General features: G+C 46.3%; 1 protein-coding gene across 2 annotated transcripts in view; it reads right to left on the reverse strand.

The window, feature by feature from the left end:
- Nucleotides 1–20,810, reverse strand: part of BIN3 (bridging integrator 3) — a 43,080-nt gene extending 22,270 nt beyond the window's left edge. The window contains exon 1 of one of the 2 annotated variants that reach the window (XM_080796770.1): nucleotides 20,734–20,810. In XM_080796770.1, coding sequence (XP_080652896.1) covers nucleotides 20,734–20,741 — 8 coding nt within the window. In that variant the 5' untranslated portion in view covers nucleotides 20,742–20,810. The remainder of the gene's footprint in view (nucleotides 1–20,733) is intronic. The other variant, XM_080796771.1, reaches the window with a different exon arrangement.
- Between the last annotated feature and the right edge of the window lie 266 nt (nucleotides 20,811–21,076).

Raw genomic sequence — 21,076 nt, forward strand, 5'->3', positions numbered from 1 at the left:
TGTAAGCTGCTGTCCTCCTGCAGCGGCTTGCTCCCAGCCCCTGTGCCGCACGCCCTGTGGGTCTAGGGCTGGCGGTAGCCAGGCTGGTCTCCGGAGCACAGGGCTCCAGAGCGTCAGCTGGGAGTCATGGGCACCACCTTCTGCCCCAGAGCATCTCTCCTAGCAAGAGTCCGGTGTGCAGCTGCATTGCAGGGGTGAGGGCGGGAAAGGGGAGACACCGCTCTGCTCACAGTCACTGTATATCTGCGTCCTGAGGAGCTGCAAAGTCAGAAATTACAGGTTCGCCGGGGTAGCGATCAGCCTTGAAAACCAGCGTTTTAAAAAAACACCACGAGCAGCACTTTTCATCTGCATGAGGGGCTTCACTACTTCGCTACAAGGGGCAAACAGTAGCCCTGCAGAGCGGCTGCTGTGGCTGGAGAGGGACGACAAGCTACAGGGGCATGAAGGACCAGCCAGGCTGGGTCATTCCCGGTAAGAACTGACAAAAGTGAGCCTGGCTAACTGGGAGAGGACTCTGAGCCTAGCCCAAGTCTGTGCTGACCCTGCTGGGAAGCTCTGCACTGCAGGTTCCCCACTTGGAAACCGAGGACAGTTTGGCCTAACAGAAGGAAGGTCAAGGTCTAGGGTCTAAAGCAACCCACCACTGCTGCCTCGCCTCCGAGGAGCCGGCCACCCTCCCGCAGGTAAGGAGGGCCCAGCGATTCACTTCCTGCTCTGTGAAAGGCCAGGGTCAAACAGGATAATTCAGAAGCTGCCTTGAGGTGCTGAGAATTTTGATTCTCCGATTCTGAGAAGCGTGCCCAGGCCAGATGCAAACACAGCCAGTGTCCATGGCTGGAGAAACGGAAAGTCCCCGAACCCACTTCTCCCCCCTCAGCTAACAAGGAGTTAAGTGCCCCTGCGATCAGCTCAGGGTACAGGGCCACAGCAGGAGAGCCCTGAGGGGACCATGCCACTCCCACTCCTTTCAGTGCTCCCTTTCAAACCTCTCGCTTCCACCCATTCATCCGCCCCTTCCCTCCGCACCCCCTTCTGCCCAAGCCTGCTTTCTCTTGGCCCAAACTGACCAACACTGTTGCTAAACCCAATGGTATAATTAACCACCGATAATAACCCCGGACAACGAGCCAGTTGAGAGGATGGGCTGGCCTGAGTCACAGTGGTTTAAATTTAATTTCTGGAGGACATCCTGTTTATTGTTAACCCAGCCCGGTAATTTGGGAGCGTTAACCCTTTGGGGGCTGGCTGACTCACGTGGCTTCTGTAAACAAATAATCGGGGCGGCTATATAATTAGCGGAGGGAAGGTAAGTGCTGGAACTGAAAAGGAGAGTAAAGAATTGCTCTTTCCTGTCTTATAGCTCTAAAGAACAGAGGTTAGGGGAGCACAGCTCCGGAGTCCCCTCCTCTTGCCCCCTGGTGACTCTCCCCAAAATTAGGGATCAGAGTTGACCGACACAATGGTTTTGGCCAGCGAACAACTGCCCTTGAGAGCCATTTTGGTGACAGTGCAAATGAGGTCCTGGTGGCATTGAGAAAAGATTGACTCTGTTCTGCACGAAGGACGCTGTGGTCTAACAAGCTCTAGACCGGGAATCAGAGAGCCTGCTCTCTGCCTGATTCATTTTGTGGACAAATCATGAGACCTCCAGAGCTCAGTTTCTTAAACTCTAAAACCAAGGAGATGGACTAGAGGGTCCCTTCAGCCCATCTAAAACTTGAATTCTAGGGGCACCTGGGTGGCTCAGTGGGTTAAGCCTCTGCCTTCGGCTCAGGTCGTGATCTCAGGGCCCCACGTCAGGCTCTCTGCTCAGCAGGGAGTCTGCTTCCCCTTCTCTCTCTGCCTGCTTCTCTGCCTACTTGTGATCTCTCTCTCTCTCTCTGTCAAATAAATAGAAAATCTTTTAAAAAAAACACCAAACAAACTTGAATTCTAAACTGAATCTTTGTTGCAGGAACATGGGAGCTGGATGAGAATTCTCCAGAATTCGCACAGTTGTCTTCGAAATGATGCTAACTGGGAGTCTAGTACTACAGACCAGCTACAAAGAAATTAGAAACTTAGATGTTATTACTTGTGGTGCCACAGCCTCTCTAAATCTTAATTTGGAATCACAGTATTTTTAGAATTGCAAGTTACCATAGAAATTGTTCCAGTTCAACCCTCTCATTTTGTAGATGGGAGAGCCAATATGGAGAGGTCCAGTGACTCGCCCAGGGTCATGCTGCTGGCTCACAACTGAGCCAGGAGTAAACAATCCCCTTCTCTTGCTCCGCTACTCATGGTTTACTACACTTTCACGTGAATTTGTTAGATTTCTTTGAAGGAACTAAGAAAAATCATCTGCTTAAACTACCTAACCCTAACATACTATGGAATTTCAAAGGGGCTCCTTGGTTTTTAGAAGACTGGAAACACAAGAAATGAAGAGAGCAGTGTTGCCGGGAGGAAGGAGGCTGTGCTGATCGGCTCCTTCTGCACAAATGACAGGTTATGTGTACCACGTCAACTGCGTGCAAAATGTCACCAATAACGTCGTCAGGACAACAGGTATAAGACTTGGACTGTCCAAGGCAATTGGGACATATGGCCACCCCCCCTCACCCGCCACATACGAGATGCCTTCCCTTCTCCCGGCTGCATCAAAGCTGTTCTCAAGTCCAAAACCTTGCGTGCCTTCTTCTAAATGTCTAAGACTTTATTTGGCATTTAAAAATAGTTGACCTTTTATGGTTAATTGAAGTTTATACCTTTAAAAGTAAAATACAATAATCAGAGAAAACCTGGGAAATACAGGAAAGTATGAGAGGGAGAGAAGGAGGCAGAGAAGGGGAAAGAGTGAGACAGAGAGAGAGAGAAAAAAAAAAAAGCAGGAAAAAAACCCAAAACACAGCTCACAGTCTCATATCTAAAGATAACCAAGGCTAATGTTTTGGTGTTAATTATATTTTAAAAGTTTGCAGAAAGAAAAAAAAATCTGAAGCAAATATGCCAAATGTTAGTAGTGGTTAATGTGGGGTGGTGTGAGTGTGATTACTGTTTTCTTCTTTGCACTTTCCATATTTTTCAAATAAACTAAAAAAAACAAAAACCCTTGTTTTTTCCTTGACTACAAAAATAACACCTGATCAGTGTCAAATACTTGGAAAACATGGAAGACACAAAGAACACACAGACACAGAAGAATAAACAATAACACCCTGAATCTGTGTACACACACGTACATGGGTATATATGCACATTTACATAACTTTTAAAGAACAAAAGAAACATATCATGAAGACTTTCCTATGCCAGGATGCAGTTGCCATCAGGCTGATTTATAAGCGCTACCTAGTATTTCATTCACCATTTTATTTTTGTGCCCCTCATCACTTACTGGTGGTCATTTCAACTGTTTCAATTTTTTCCTCTATTACATATTAAAAAAAAAAAACTCTTAATAGTGAAATCTTTGCGTACATCAAAGATTAGTCACATAGGATAAATTCTTAGCGTCAGAATCGCTGGGTCAAAGGATACAGACACGTCCAAGACTTTGATACATTTGCCAAATTGCCCTAGAGGCAGATTGAGACAGTTAGTATTTTTTAAAAGACTGAAATGGTTTCCATCTTACCACTAGCCCTTTGGCCTGTTTATCAGGACTTTTTTCTGGCATAGTGTTTGCCTTTCCCTTTTGTGTACGTGTGTTTAATGTACAGTAGCTTCTGATCAGTCGCAAGTCAAATCTACGAGATCTTTTCCCTTTACGATGTCTTCTTTTGGTGTCTCACTGTGAAAGAACTGCCCTCTCCACCCCGACATATAAAAATTCACCTGAATTTATTTTACTGGTTTCCTTTTATTAATCAGAGTTTGCTTTCATCTGAATTCTACGTGGGCATAGTTTAATAAGACAACAAGGTCTGTTAAGTGAGACATTAGGTTCTGCCCTCCCTCTCCCGCCCTCGTCTCACTTGCCCAAGACCAGTGCTTTTGACTCCACTGGTTTTACTGGCATCTACCTTTGCAGCTCTAAAAATGCTTCTGTTGCTAGCTCTTGTTAGGTTTTAGGCACTAGCTCCTTTTTGTTTTGGAAGGGGAAGATTTAAGAAACCAAGCAACCTTTTCCAGGTCCCCCCTGCCAAAAAAGCCTACCTGTATCTCCTCTTCTCCCAGACACAGTTATGAGATTTGGTTAGATCAATACTAAGTAAACTATTAGGAGAATAATGTGATTTCTCTTCCTTCCTACACGCGGCGGCAGCCAACAGATTTTTCCACCTAGGCCAAACCTTCAGAAGACTGCCGTGATCCGAGCCAACCCCCACAGCGAAGCCACTCCCGAATTCCTGACCTGCAGAAACCAGTACTGTTGTTTGGAGACACTGTGTTGTGGGGTAATTTGTTACACAGCAATACAAAACTGGTAACACTGTTTTTGCTTTCCCTGAGATTGTCATCTTTCTTGCAGGTGCTGAAATTTTCTACGGATTTATCCCTCACTCTTATCTCCGTTGTCAATCCGCAGTCAATACATTTATTCGCATCAGGGGTTCACTTCTGGAAGCAGCATCCTCGGTGGCCTCTGGGCAGCTCGGCTCCAGGGGCACAGTGGGCGGCCCAGGCTCTCCCCTTCTCTTCCCTCACATGGATTCCTTTCACCTCTCCCAGGAATTCTGCCACCTGGAATCTGTGTCTTCCTCCTTGTTGGTTTACTCCTCGTTTGGGTGGAGTTAAAGTGTGTGTGAGGTACTTTCTTAAGACTTCCACAAGACCAAAACCCATTTTACTCTGCCTCACACCAGTTAGTTTGACTGGGTATAGAATGTGGGCGGCACTTAATTTCTTTCAGAATCTCTAAGGCACTGGCTTCTCCTTTCCCAGTGCTACTGTGGTGGTGAAGTCGAAAGCATGCTGATTTCTACCCTTTGTAAGGGACCCACTTCTTCACACAAGCCCATTGGATCATGTTTGTCCCCAGTGGTGTGAAATGTCACAATGATGTACCTTGCGGGTCTGATTTTGCTCATTTGGCTGGGGTATGTGCCAAACTCTTTCAGTTAGGCAGTTTATAATCTTTCGTTCTGGGATTTTTTTTTTTTTAATGTTTTAGTTGGTTTCTTTCCATTTTCTCTGCCTCTTATTTCTGAAATTCTTGTGATTCTGATGCTGACCCTCCGTGGTTGCTTCTCTAATTTCTACTTTTCAACATTTCCTTATCTTGTCAAGTTTTCCATTTCTGCTATCGCACACTTTTTAAAAAATTTTATTTATTCATTTACGTAAGTAATCTCTATGCCCAATGTGGGGCTCGAACTCATGACCCCGAGATCAAGAGTTGCAAGCTCTCCGACTGAGGCAGCCAGGTGCCCCATTTCTATCATATTTTAAATTTCTGAGATCTCTTTTTAATTTTCAGGATGTCCTGTGTTTTCTTTAAATTTAGTTTTATTTTTCATGGTATCCTGTGTTTTTTAATTTCATGGATGCCTTCTCTCTCTGACAACCTTAGTGATAGCTTTAGAAAATGTTTCTTCTTCCTGTAGTCTGTTTCCTCTTAAGTCGTCTTCTGCTTCTGTTTCTCCATTTTTCAAAAATACTCAACATTCCCCTCGGGTTGTGGTAATTCTTGGGTGTCTGCTCACATGCGTGACAGGAGACAAAACAGCTGATCAGAAGCCGAGAGTGCTCTGATGAGATCTACTGTGTACAGTGGCCTGGCTGAGCAGTTTTGTGGGGAACCCCTGATGTCAGTATGTAGTATTTACTTCTCTGGGCAGAGAAGATTCTTCTGCTGTCTCGTCACAGGACTGTTCTGCGAGCTCAGTGAGCAGAAGAGGTCGTGTGTGTGTGTGTGTGTGTGTGTCCTGCAGGTACCATGAAGAGGTGAAGGGTTGCCTCAGCACTCCCCACACATTCCTTCACTTCATCCTCCTGCCTTCAGGATGGCAGTCCTGTCCTCAACTGGGCTTACAGTGGATCTGAGTTTTGTGGGCCTCAAGCACATATGATTTTGCAGGCCCTTTTAAAGAAAAAGAATGCAAATTTACAAATATAAGAATAGGACAGGGCCCCTGGCTGGCTCAGTCAGTGGAGCATGTGACTCTTGATCTCAGGGTTGTGAGTTTGAGCCCCATGTTGGGTGTAGAGATTACTTAAAAATAAAATCTTAAAAAAAAAAAACACACAACTTAAAAAAACCCCAAATATAAAAATAGTCATGAAATGGAGTGTTTATTTAGAGAAAAGAACATAACAAATTACAAGTTATAGAAGCTGACAACACAAACATCAGAAAATCAAGAATAACCTAATATTTTTATTAATCATCTGCCTGACACACCTCTGTATTCATTTCCCTACATTTTTCAGCTGCGTAGTCTATGATTGCCTTTTCATGTGACACAGAGTGGGTTAACATCATTTTCTTTGAGAGAAAAGAAAGGTAATTCAGCCTTTCCTCTCGTATGGTCGACTGAAATTTGTTTTCTATTACTGTTTAGAAAAAGCTTTTTTCCAACTTACCAGTAATATATAAATACAACACAAATTTTAGGACTATTGTAAAATTTAGGAAAATCTCATGTTTCTCTCATAAATAAACTAAGATTTCAAGACATTTATCAGGTTTTCTTGTATAATGACTAATCTTAACTGCTCTCTGAATTAATGGAGGTAACCAGCTTGTCCCAGGAGGAGCACACACCATGGGTTTTGTCATCTTTGTTATCTTTCGTGTTAATAAATTTAAATGATTTATCAGTGTGTTCATATGATTTGCTCCTCTTTATTAACTAGATCATCAAACATGAACGATCACTCCTAATGAAAATTGATCTTGTTCTAGTAATGAATTACTAGCTTTTAGTACGATTTGAAAATGTTTTGTTGTACTTTGATTTCAAGAATATCTCTATTTAATTGCTCACCTTTGTCACTTTTGTTTTGACCCAATTTTTCCCCTCAGCTTTTTTTTTCTTTTTCAAAATGTTTTCCAGCTTTACTGAGATACAATGGATATATGTAACACTGTGAAAGTTTAAGGTATACTTTTTTTTTTTTAAAGTATGCCCAACGTGGGGCTTGAACTCACAACCTCGAGATTGCATTGCCTTTTCTACTGACTGAGCCATGCCCCTTTCCCGTTTTTAAGTACACTTAAAGAGGACCAAAGGTACCCTTTGTATATTTGCACTCAGGAATCTGCACTTTCTCGTGGTTTTAGCAAAGTTTTCAAAAAATGTCTACAAATTGCAGCTAAAACAGCATACTCCCAATTCAATCCTCCAGTCACATCCCAAAAAAAGGCCTACGCTACTCCACAGCTGCCTGACACAAGAGTTAGTATAAAGCAGAAAAAGGAGGAAGTGAAGGCAGAGGTCTTTTTAACTGAGCGCATTATAACTACATTTTTGATGTTCATGAAAAATACAGGATCACGTGAACACATGGTGAGGGTTCCTTCCAGGGCCCCGGACGAGGTCCACGCAAGCCAGGGGCCCTGAAGCTTAACTTTATTAAATAGTTTTCACATAGTAAATCCACCTTTGTATGCCCAGTATAGGAACTCCCTGTCTCATACTCTCCAAGGGGTGGGGCCCCTTCGTTCTTTGCTAGGGTGAGGCAGGGACAGTCTCCCAGGGACACTGGAGTTGGGGAGGAGACGGCAAGGCTCTAAACTTACTCAGAAACAGCTTTCAACCCGTCCTTCTGATCTGAGCGCTCAGCTTCACCCCACTTCTAGAAGCACCTACTGCCACCAATTCCTGAACTTTTGAGGATTCCATAATGTAAGTTGCGATGGCTCTTGGTTTTCCTAAATGCCAGTTTAGGATTTGGCTTTCTCGGAACTTAAGACAGTTACTGCATGTAACTGCATTCCAAATCCCAAATGTGGTCTATGTCTCTATTCTCCCTGAATCTGTAGATCTGTGCCTTAAAACAAACAAACAAAAAAACCTCTTTAGGTTTTGGTAGGATTTGTAAGGGAGATGAATTAGATGAATGTATTCAATCTGTCATCTTTACTTGGAAGCTGATTTATTAACTTTTTTTTTTGTTAAAGATTTTTATTTATTTATTTGATAGAGAGAGAGCACAAGTAGACAGAGAGGCAGGCAGAGAGAGGGAGGAAAGCAGGCTCCCCACTGAGCAGAGAGCCCGATGCAGGACTCGATCCCAGGACCCTGAGATCATGACCTGAGCTGAAGGCAGTGGCTTAACCCACTGAGCCACCCAGGCGCCCCATGATTTATTAACTTTTTTTAAAAAAAGATTTTATTTATTTATTTGACAGAGAGATAGCACAAGTAAGCAGAACGGCAGGCAGAGGGAGAGGGAGAAGCAGATTCTCCACTGAGCAGGGAGCCCGATGCAGGTCTCGATCCCAGAACCCCGGGATCATGACCTGAGCCGAAGGCAGATGCTTAACTGACTGAGCCACCCAGGCACCGCTGATTTATTAAGTTTTAAATAACAGTTTTATTGAGATATAATTCATATACCATAACATTCACCCAGTGTACAGTCTGGTTGTTTTTAGTACATTCGGAAGTTGTGTAACCATCACCACCATCTAAGTTCAGAACATTTTCGTCACCCCAAGAGAAACTCCAGGTTATTAGCAATCACCCCCACTTCTCCCCTCCCTCCAGCCCACTGGCAAAGCACTAGTCCACTGTGTCTATGGCTTTCCCTAGTATGCACAGTTCATGTAAATGGAATTATATAGGAAGTAGCCTTTTGTGTTAGCTTCTTTCAAGTGGCAAAATGTTTTCAAGGATCACCCACTTTGTGGCATATATCAGGACTTCATTTGTCTTTCATTGCGGAATAATATTCCACTGCAGGGATATACCATCTGGATCCACTCACCCGCTCTCCATCTATCCATTCACTCACTAGGTGATGGACACTTGGGTTGTTCTACTTTCTGGCCATTACGAATGCTGCTGCTATGAACGTCTGTGCACGTGTTTGTATGTGGACATACATTTTCATTTCTATTGAGGTTACACCTAGGAGTGAAACTGCTGGACCATACGGTTAAGTCTATGCTTACACTTCTGAGGAGCTGTCAGACTTTTCCAAGCGGCTGTGCCATTTTACAACCACCAGCAGTGGGTGAGGGTTCCTGTTTCTTCATATCCTCACCAACACTTGTCATTGCCTTTTTTACTTTAACCATTCCAGTGGGTATGACGGTTATTTCATTGTTGTTTGACTGACACATCTCTAATGACTAATGATGTTGAACACCTTTTCATGTGCTTACCAGGCATCTGTATGTCTTCTTTGAAGAAATATCCATTCAAATCCTTTGCCTGTTTTAAAAATGGGTTGCCTTTTTAAATTGTTGAGTTGTAAGAGTTCTTGATCTATTCTGGGTAGAAATTCCTGATCAGATATATGATTTACAAACATTTTCTCTCATTTGTGAATTGTTTTTTTTTTCACTCTTTTCATGGTGTCCTTTGAAGCACAGAAGTTTTAGGTTTTGAAGTCTCATCTATTTTTTCTTTTGTTGTTTGTGCTTTTTGGCATCATGTCTAAGAATTCTTTGCCAAATTCGAGGTCATGAAGACCCACCCCTATGTTTTCTTCTTAGGATTTTGTAGTTTTAGCTTTTACATTTAGGACTTTGATCCATTTTGAGTCGATTTTTGTGAATGGTGTGAGGTCAGGGTCCTACTTCATTCTTTCACACATGGATATCCAGTTATCCTAGCGCTGTTGAAAAGACTACTCCTTCCCTGTTGAACTGTCCTGGCCTCCTTACAAAAAAAGTCAACCGACCATAAATGCAAGGCTTTATTTCTGAACTCTTGATTCGATTCCACTGATCTACATGTCTATCTTTATGCTAGTACCACAATGTTCCACTTACTGGACCTCTGTTGTAAGTTTTGAGATTGAGAAGTATTGAGCCGTCCAACTTTGCCAAGACTGTTTTGGTTATCTGTGTCCCTTGCATTTCATATGAATTTTAGTGGTTTATTTTTCATATTTAAATCATTACTCCATTTAGAGTTTGAGTATATGGTTAGCCAGTTGTTTTAAAATAATTTAAAAAATAAACTGTCTTTGAGAAATCATTTCATTAGTATGAAATACTTCTCTTCCATACCACAGACCTGTCTACTCTTTTGCCAATAACATAGATTTAATTATTCAGGTTTATAACAGTTCTTAATATCTACCCAAACAGATCCTTCTCATTACATTTTATTTCAGGTAACTGGCTATTTTAATTTGTCTTTATATTTAAGATAAACTTCAAAGTCATATGCTGTGTACCCCACCTCCCCAAATCAGGATACTTATTTCTGAAAATGCATTACATTTATAGATAGATTAACATTTAAAGATCCTACATTTTTTACAAATACTAGGTTTGCTCATCCAGGGCCATAATATTTCCTTCCATTCACTCAACTCTTTTTATTATATGCTTTAGTCTTATGAGTTTTTTCATATAGGTCCTGTACTTTTATTCTGTTGAATATCAAGATCCCAAAGTAACACTGACATATGGAAGTTTTAGCCCCACACATGGAACCAATTCCACTTGATTATACTCAAATGGAATTCTCTTTTTCATTTTATTGTCCTAGTACACAGGAAAGCTACTGGGTATTAAGTATTTACCCTGAAACCAGTCATCACACCTACATACTTAACCTACATAGCCCGAGAAATTCAGCGAGGAAAAAAAAAGAATTGGGTTTTCCAAATAGACAGTCATATCACTTGAAAATAATGACAAAACTTCCCTTTCCTTTCCCAATATTTTGTACCCACTTCTTGTATTGTGTTATATAGTATTGGCCAGAAACTGTAGAGAAATGTTTCTGACTTAGTACTAAGAATGTTTCAAGGCTGACCTTTCACCATTAAATATGAAAAAGGACACTGGTTTCAGAGAGAAAGACTCCAATTAGTAAGGAAATTATTTTTTGGTTTCTTTCTTTCTTTCTTTTTTTTTTTTTTTTTAAAGATTTTATTTATTTGAGAGAGAGAGAGAGAGCACATAAGCTAGGGGAGAGGCCCAGGGAGAAACAGGCTCCCCACTGAGCAGGGAGCCCGACATGGGGCTTGATCCCAGGACCCTGAGATCATGACCTGAGCCAATGGCAGACGCTTAACCGACTGAGCCAACCAGACACCCCAGGAAATATCTTTTTGTTCCTAGTTTCCTAAAAGGTACATAGATCGGATCTTTGAGTTCTGTCCCAGAGCCTTCTTCTTTAGGCATCTAGATGATCAGCTTGCTCTCTTAGACCCAGTGCTGTGATTCACTGTTACATTCTTCTTGGTAAAGGGTCAGGCTAACCAACTTTGCCATATATAAATCTTGCTTTCTCATTCTGACACATAAGCCCTCTGGCGCAGGGACTGCATGTTCTGCTTCTTTGCAACTCCTGTAAGTACTGTAGGTACAGTGCTACGTTCAACATTTCATTGAATGAATTTCAGCAAGTATTTATTGGGGGCCTCCTTTAACCTAGAACTACTCTAGGTTCTAGGACTATCGGGATGAACAAGACTGACTTGTTCTATCATCTCAGGGAGCGTAGAGCCCAGTCTGATGCACACGGTAAGGCACTGGGTAAGTGGGTAAATGAAGGAGAAAATCAGTACGTTGTCCCAAGGCCCTGTACTACACTATACTCTCATTTGAGGTTCCTGAAAAAAGTTACTCTCAGATAAGTCTTTATAAACAAAGAAAGGTAAGATCATTGTTTTCGGCTTCCCAATCTTTATCTGACTAAACCAAAGCTAAAACAAAACAAAACCGGTCTCACCAGAGCTGCCCTTTAGCACTGGCAGTGAAGCCTGGCTGGACATGGTCTCAGAATATGGGCTGAGGGACAACTATTTTATTTTAAAATATTTATTTATTTATTTGAGAGAGAGCATGCCCATAAGCAGGGGCCGAGGGAGAGGGACAGTCTCCAGCGAACTTCCCGCTGAGCACAGAGCCCAACTCGGGGCTTGATCTCCTGACCCTGAGATGCCAACCTGATTCGAAATCAAGAGTCAGTCACTTAACCGACTGAGCCACCCGGGCGCCCCCCAAACTAATAATTTAACGAGCTTAAGAGGAATTATGATGGGAGAAGAGTCTCCTGGGTTTATTCCAAGGCTGCCAAATGGCAGATGTGCTCCCCTCTGCCGGAGCAAGAGCCTGAAAACTGGGGCAGGTACCCTGAACAGCTTCTGGGCCACCCAAGCGGTGGAAGGTGGCGGTGGGGGGGGGGGAGGGCGCGAAGACCGAGCAGAAGGACTACGCTTCAAGCAGCTCTTCTGCCTCTTCTTGTCACTGCCTCCCTGATCTCTTCCCTGTGGTTCTAGAACCCCGCTGGGACACAGGGACTTCCTGGGGAGAAACAGCTGCTTTGGAAGGCGCCCACGGCAAGAGCATCAGCATGGCGGCAGCTCCGAGAGCAGGGCTGCCCGGCCCCGAGGGGGTGCTGGGGCCCAGGCTGGCAGTCCTGGGGGACTCGGTGAGGCTCAGTGGGCCTCAGGACCTCCCCCCGGGTTCTTCCCTTGGCTTTGGATGAGGAAGCAGAGGTCCAGAGAGAAGACAGGGCCTGCTTCCCACAGAATCTCTCTGCTCTGGAAGAAATCGTGAGGGCCCGCAGCTCTCCTGGCCTCCGGACTAGGATTCCTTAGTTGCTTCTACTTGCCAGTCCGTAAATATGAGCACCAGAGGGCAGGAGAAGGGCTATTTTGGTCTCAGCAACAAAACGGAGAAAACAATTCTCTCGAGCCTAACCCTTCTCCAGCCCTCAACGTGCCCCACCTCAAAAAAGAAAAAAAGTTCTATGTGCACGGGGGGGGGGGGGGGGGGGTTCACTTTCACAATAAAGAAAAGTCAACAGGATGTTCTCCGAAGCTACAAATATACTTTTTCAAACAGTAAATATCTCTATTAGCAGCACGATGCCAGTTGGCTAATTCTGTCTGTCTCAGTAAAACCTTTCCAAAAAAACTCCTGCTCTTGTGTAATGTCTATTTACAAAAACAGCTCTTTTGCATTTTCAATTTGCTGGGTTTCTCAATCTTTTGTTTCCCCACCCCCTCTACTGCAGAGGCAGAGACAAGAGGCAGGCCCAGATGGCAGTTGGGTGGGGATCCCCTGGTCACCCCAGCAGATCCCTCAAGGCCCGCCTTCTCTGGAGAGTCCTCTGCTTCCATGACAAAGAAGAGTGGAAAGAGGGGCGCCTGGTGGCTCAGTGGGTTAAGCCTCTGCCTCCAGCTCAGGTCATGATCTCAGGGTCCTGGGATCCAGCCCTGCATCGGGCCCTCTGCTTAGCGGGGAGCCTGCTTCCCCCCCTCTCTGCCTGCTTCTCTGCCTACTTGTGATCTCTATCTGTCAAATAAATAAATTAAATTAAATAAAAAAATAAAAAAGAAGAGTGGAAAGAAGCCGAAACCTACACGTTCCTCCCTGGTCTTCACCTTGGCCTCTGGAAATGGTTCCTACCAAATGTGAATGAGCCTAGGCCTGGCTCGGGGGTGGAGAGAACCCTGAAATGATTCAGTCTACCCCACCCCACATCTTTCTGAGGGATCACAGTTTTGGGGGGAGGGAGAAGGTGAGGGAGGTGAGAAAGAAGGGAGGGCTGAGCAAAGAAAGTAGGCGGCAGTTGATAGTGGCTGAAATCCTGGCTCCCCGGGGAGTGGTCTGGGCCTGAGTCACTGTCTCGGGGAGAGCAGGAAGGTGGGCGAAAGGCAGCAGCTTCTGCAGGCTGGAAGGACAAGCCCCTCCTCCCCCATCCTTCTGTCACCCGATCCTTGGGTCGTTGCCTTCTCTGGTCTGAGGCCCGACCAAGGCTACCGCCACCTTGACACTGGGAGGGAAACAGAGGGCTGGGGCCAGGGCAGGGCTTAGGGAGAGGCAGCTGGCTCCTGCAGAGCAGCTGCGTGCTGGAGGTCATTCTCTCCGCAGGGCCAGCTGGCCACAGTGCCACCCGGCCACGGAGAGTTCAGCCTGAGCAAGGGCAGGAGAGATCCCATCAGAAGGGGACATGGACTGAGCTGTAAAATGGCCATTTTCAGCACCTCTGACCACAGCCTCTCCACACCACCCTGGCCCCCGTCAGTCTTTCCCCCGAATTAGCCAGATCTAAAACCAGGGCACATACAAAATACTGCCCTGACTCGCCACCAGTCCGAGGAGGTATGTGTGTGTTTAAAAATAAAAGGCATGACTCTGTGACTTGGCCGATTTGTCATTCGGACTGAAACAATCCCCCAGCTCAGCTGTGATCCCTCCTTCCCCATAGCTCCCCAGGCTGACCTCTGAGCAGTTGAGAAGGAATGAATCACATAATTTGTGAGATCTTAGAAATCTTCCAGTTCAAGTGGCCATTTACCAAGCATCTCCTTAGTGCTGGTCGGCGCCAGGTGCTTCACAGACCACAGTTCATTTAAAGCGGTCCCCTCTTGTACTCCCCACTAGAGACAGTGCGCTGAATGGGGGGACAGACTCTGGAGCCGCACTGCTTGGCTTTTGAGTCCTTGCTTTGCCAACTGCCAATGGTGAGGCTTTGGACAAGTTACCTAACCTTCCTGTCTCTCAGTTTCCTTGCCTACAGAATCGGACAATAATATACGTATCTTATAGGGTCACTGGGAGGGCCAAACGAGTTTAGTTCCTAAAATAGTTCCTGACTATACAGTCAGCGGCCTGTACGGATTTGCAGTAAAGACAGTGGTGGTGTTTTCGATGATGATGAACGAACTGAGGCCCGAGGGGGTGGCTCGACACGGTTACACAGAGGTCAGTATGATTAGGAAAGCTGAAGTGATTTGTTCTGTTTTGGGGGCAAGCAGCAGTCCCAAGTGGGTCCACTTGCCTACAATGAACGAGGACTTCCTCTTGTGTAGTGAAAGGATTTGTGACTGAAGTCTGGAGGCTGACCACGCTGCTAAAGGCCTAGAAACAAGAGGAAGGAAGGCAATTCGGGGAGGTAGTCTGTTTGTTTGTTTGTTTGTTCTGCAGTTCCTTAGAAAATGGGTTTCTCCATTTTATAAACGCAAAACAGAAGGCATTGTGAGGTGAAAGGGTTCTCCTGCTTACTCAACAAGCCTGAGAGAAGCCTCCAGCGCCTGCTTTCCATTCTGGCGGGCAAACCGTGGCTCCGATGGCGACAGACTCTGAGAGGCAACAGCCCAGCCGCTTTGCTTCTGAGGCACTATCTCCAATCTCATTTTCACTTCTGTCTCTATCCAACCAGGAATTCTACAAAGAGCTTTCATTCGACCTTTTCCCTTCTCTGCCGAAGGTCTGAAAGCAGCATGGAGCAGGAGGAGGGGGCCTGAGAGGGAAACTCACTCCTAGGCCTACCTCCCCAGGTCATCCTTGCCTACCGAACGTGGGAGGGGGGAATTCTCCTGCGCTGAACGGTGACATAAGCTCTGGCCATGATGCCCCTCAGGCCAGGCATGACAAGAGTTAAGAGGATTATCAATATTGTAAGCACTCAGAAAATGACAGGAAATACTCGGGCGTCCACCGAGCATCATCATGCTCTACCATGAAGCCACACTTGCCTCTGACCTCACTCTTGAAGCAGCACAGCCCCTCAGGCACTGCTGTTGAGCCCCCTGAGGGCTACAGCCCGATTCCGTCTCGCCCCCCCTCGCTCCTCCTCGCTCCTCCTCACCCTGGCGGGGAGCCACGGCTCTGCCTTTAGTAGGTATCATTCCCAGACTTTCACTAAATATATTTAAATCCGTAAGCACAATACAGTACTGTTTTATAGGCCCGAACTGTACGTAAATAGTACAGTATTGAATGCATCACTTTGAAACTAACTTTTTCTGTCCAGCACTATGCGTCTGAGATCTGTCCACATTCATATACACAGCCCTGCTTCATCCACTATAACGACCACCTGTCTCATTACGTAAAGACACCACACTGGAGAGGATGGACACCCACACACAATGAAGTGACCTGCTCCCCAGCCGAGTTGCTCTGGGCCGGGGGGTGCAAACGTTTCCAATGCCACAGGTGCTGTAGAAACCTCCAAAGTGGCTGGATCAATTCATACCACCCCTCTCCACGCCACCTCGCACCCGGGATGCCAGTGGGCACGTGTTCCCCCTGCTCCTCGTTCTTAGATACTTGGTGTTGCCAGACTTTAAAACTGTTGCCAGGGTGCCTGGGTGGCTGAGTGGGTTAAGCTTCTGCCTTTGGCTCAAGTCATAATCCCAGGGTCCTGGGATCAGCCCCACATCACATCGGGCTCTCTGTTCAGTGGGGAGCCTGCTTCCCCACCCCCCTCTGCCTGCCTCTCTGCCTACTTGTGATCTCTGTCAAAAATAAATAAATAAAATCTTAAAAAAACAAAAAAACCCCAAACTGTTGCCAGTCGGATGGCTGTGCGATGGCATCTCACTGTTGGCTTAATCTGCTTTTCCCTGATTACTAATAAACCAACATCTTGGTATAGGCTTTTGTCTGTCTTTTTTTCGGTTCTCTTTTCCTTAAAGTGATTGACACTTTTCCCATCCATGGATTAAATTCTTACACAGCACGTGGCTGGGGCTCTTCAGAGTTGCCCCCTCTACGTTTCTTGTTATGACCCCAGAAAACCCACCAGATAAACCGGCAACACTGTCTTCAGCTGGCTGGAGTCACAGGTGTTGGCTCGTAGCCTGAATCCCTGCAATACACGCCCAAATCAGTGTTTGTCTACCTGGGGTCCCACATCAATCATGTACGCTGCTACACCTTATCCCACTGCAAACCTATCAAAATCAGTCGTGAGACCAATGGAAGTACACCATTCTTTTAAACATGAACTAGAACATAACAGAAAATACTGGAATGCATCACATATGTGTCTGAAGTATAAATGTAGGTGTGCTGCGATGTGATATCACAGCTATTTCTGACTGCAAGTTGTGGTCAAAAAATTTAGAGGAGGCCACTGTCCAAGTTTGCGCCCCACCTTCCCCGCCCACTCTCCCCCCTACCCCAGGCTCCATTCTTCCCCTTCTCTGAGTTCTCGTACAGAGCACTGCCAAATGAATCCCATGAAACGGCTGATTTCCCCATGTCACTTCCATGCTCAAAACCCTTCCATTTTCAAAAACCGAAACTCAGTTTTGGCTCCTCAGGGAGGCCCTGCAAGCACTGACCAGTGGCCCAACTTTCATGCCCGCTGTCATCCACGCAGCCTCTCCCCAAAGCCCTATGCGCTAAACCCAGCCAGTCTCCTGACTGACCCTACCAAATACTCTTGATGCATTGTCTTCACAAGCCTTTTCCACGCCATCCCTCTACCCTGGGCCCCTCTCCCGCTGCCCACTGTAATGCTGCATACTCGCTAGTCAAGATTCAGCTAAAACCACATCCTCTGGTTGAAATTTTTCTTGACGATGCCGTACCAACATTTGGTGATTGGCTGTCACTCCTATGAAGCCCTAGCGCTTTCCATACACTGGCTTAAGACAGGCATTGGTTCTGAGAGCCTTTTCTGTGTCCCCAACATGCAGCACAGGCCCCTTGTACAGTAGAAATGTTCACTGAGCAGGAAATCAACAGTTATGGAGCACGATCTGTATGCAACAAGTCGCCGCGGGCCCTACTTAATGCGTTAGCCACTGACATAATGGGTTCGGGGAATTGACTCTAACAGCTGAATTGCCAATTCTGAAGCTACTCCAACACATGGACATGACGAGCATAACAGAAGAAAACATCTTTGACAAAGAAGCTGTGGGATTCAGGATCCTCGGCTCTCTCCAAATGTTGGAAAAAGCCCCTTCCCCTCTCATTACAAACAGCTGAAACAAGAGTGAGATGTCTTATGTCAGGGCCCAAAGCAAGGGGGGGAGCAGAACCTGAACCCACCCCTCTAACTCCCAGCCACATTTCTCTGCACGGACGCTAATTTCCTTCATTCTGAGTCAAACTTCCAGACCTCTAATAGAGGAAGATTTACTGCAGGCCTTCTTTTTCCTTGTCACTTAAGCCTAAGAGCATCAAGGTGTGTGGTTCCAGGGAAGGCTATGCTCCCTGGAGACAGCGAAGCCAGATCGATAAGGCAGATTATATTCTTAATTCTTCTGAACTCTCCCCCCATACAATAATAAAGACACAGACACGAGAAGAGAGAGGGGGAGACAAGCAGGAGAGGAGAGGGAAGTGCTTGACTTAGGCCCAAATGGCGAATCAGTGACCTGAGATGTTTGACCTGAATATCAAATGCCTTCTTCCTAGCAGGGCACACCACTGGACCACCTGGCGAGAAGACACGTGGGTGGTCAGTGGATGAATGGATGGGTAGATGGTACAGGAAGGCAGCAGGTAACCACTAAACAAACGGGGTGGGCGGGCTGCATGCACAGAGGAAGCAGGGAACAAAGACCTCTCACTCTTCATGCAAAGTCCACAGTGTGCAAAGGGCATCAATATTGGACATTTCTCACTGTGACATTTTGAAAGCCCAGCCTAGTACAGAACAATGGCTACCCTCTGGGGACCATGGGCTGCATGCCCCTAGGACTTATTCAATGATGCCTGGCATACCCCATGTGCTTGGTGAACTTGACCCTGGGCATCGGCCTCCTATGATGGCCCTACGTCACTCTGGTCTCTTCCCCCACTGAGAATTCCAGTCTTGGATGAATGGATGGATTCATTCTGGGAGCAGGAAAACCACTCCAGGAGTGAATCAGAAGGACCCAGCCCTGCTCCCTTTGCCAGCCATTGAGCCATGAACTGAGTGTGATTGTGTGCCCAGGCGCCGGTGCTGTTCCCCTCTCAGGGAGATAGGGTCAGGGTCCACGTAAGAGATGACGTAGAGACCCTCTATAGAGGAAGAAAAAGGAATCTCAGCTTTGAGGGACAAAGCCACCCTTTTGGTTCTGACCCACGGTCCAAGAAGATGCCAAGCTGCACAAGCTCCACTAGTAAATTAACTCTGCAGAATAAAAATCTCAGCTTTCGCTGAACCGTCAGTTGTCAATTTCAATTCTCTGCAACCTGACAGGCCTTAGGAAACAGGCTATTGCGTTCTTGGAAAGAAAGCCTTCTTTAAGACAGGTGGAAACAGCATGCATCAGATCACCAGGAGAATCCTTTACCCTGGTCTCTGCTCTGTTCTTCCCCTGATTTGTGAAGCAAAGATTGACTTTTAAAATTGCAAGTGCCAATCTAAGCAATACAAAACATTTGTACTCTCTGGTTTTTACCCTGAAAAATTAAGCAAGAGAATTCCAAAGCTTCCAGACGCAGCTAGCAAGAGGATATCTATATCACAAGGTTGGAGAACCCAGGATGACACTTTAAGGAAATAATTTCTTTAGGAAAGGGAACTGAAGGATTGCCACTTTGCTAATCACTAACTAGGTTATAACAAGATGGGAAAGTTAGCTTTTTAAGGCTCTAGCCCCCTATCGGCCTCCTGGAGCAAAGGTGGAGGGAAAAAGAGCAGCTCCTGCCGGGGCTTATTAGGGCATTGCTCCGGGCTTCCTCTCGTGCTGGTACCAACTGTCTGACGTTTGTCCATCAATCTTTGTCTAAGAAGCAGGAGAGAGGAGGGGACAGAAATGGTCTAAATTTTACATTAGAGAATTGTCCTTAACACTGGCTGACATTTGCAACTTGTGGCCAGTGCGTAGTTTCCACTAATGGTCAAATGTGAGACTGCAAGGGCCTTCCTGAAGGATATTCTCCTATCTTCATTCATTCATGACCAGTTATCATACGTTCACTTTGTGTAAAGAAACAGACTAGACTATGAGGACAGAGCGACAAACACATTCCCTATGCTAAATGGACCTTGGAATCCAAGAGATTTGATTCATCTCATACATCTCTAAAGGTCAGTGTATTCATACAAGCAAACTATACAGCTAGACCCCCTGAGGTCTGAGGTTGTGGATATTCAAGTCCTTGGGTCTGAAGGTAAGGAAGGCCCTTTGGGCAAACCGAGTCAAAACAAATCAACCATTAAATATTATGAAGTCTCTACTATGAGCCTTCATCTACTACGGCCATCATACAGCAACATACTTTCCAACGCTGGAGCTGTGACTCTCGTACTCTGAGACTCCTTAGCGTCTTTCCTCATGGCCTGCTGGTTCCCGTAATATTTAAGCTTACCTACGTCTATGTTCCGGAGAAAGCAGTGAGTGGGTACTGGCCCTGCCAATGATTAAAACTAGTTCAATCCCACACTGGGAGTGTGGGTGTGGGTTTTTGATTCTGGACCCTTCCAAAAGAGCAGCAAGTTCTGTCTTTCAAAAACTGTTAAGTGGTTCAAAGACTAGTCATCTGAAAGCGAGTGGGTTTTTGATCAGTGAGCTGGGCCCAGACTGCCAGAGTCTACGGGAGCCTACGGGAGCCGTGGAGAGATGCCCACAGGGGAGAAAGAAGGCATTTTACTCCACTTCAACGAACGTTTACAAGAGGAGGAAACAGGAAACTTCCTCACTCCAAGCAGCTGGGAGAAGAGGGGACCGGTTCCACGTAACAGAAAGAGTCAGGAAACGGACGCGGGAATCCCAGGCCAAGGGGATTCCCCCGCCCCCGCTCCCGGTGAGTCCTGCCGAGAGACGGAGCCTCCGGGAATGCACCGGAGCAAGGGCCCTCGAACGACCAAGGGCGGAGGGTCCGTGCTGGCAGGGCGGGCAGCGCGGGCGAGGAGACTCAGGAGGGCGCGGTCAAGGCGCATGGCTGGCCCAGGTCTCCAGCGGTTCTGCCGCCCCGGCCTCACTCACCAGCTCATGGTCCCGAAATTGGCCCTGCCGCCGGGGTCCTCCGCTGCAACTGGGTCCTCAGGGATCACTTCCGGATTCAGCCAGTCTCCAGGAAGTGACGTAACCCCCACCCCCCCGTGCCCGGAAGAGGCGGGGGTGGGCGGGGCCCGGGGCGTTAACCCTTCCGCGGCGGCGGGCGTCCCGCGCAGTTTCCCAGCCCGGAGACCTCGCGCTTTGCGTTGGAGGTTCGGGGCTCAGCTTGTAGCGGCGGCGTGGGGACTCCCCCGGGTGCGTTTTCTGCCAGAGATACTGACTTGTAAAATTCTCATTCGCTTACTACACTTGCCTCTTAACCTTGTTATGG

Source organism: Martes martes, assembly GCF_963455335.1.
Source record: "Martes martes genome assembly, chromosome: 2".
Taxonomy (NCBI): domain Eukaryota; kingdom Metazoa; phylum Chordata; class Mammalia; order Carnivora; family Mustelidae; genus Martes; species Martes martes.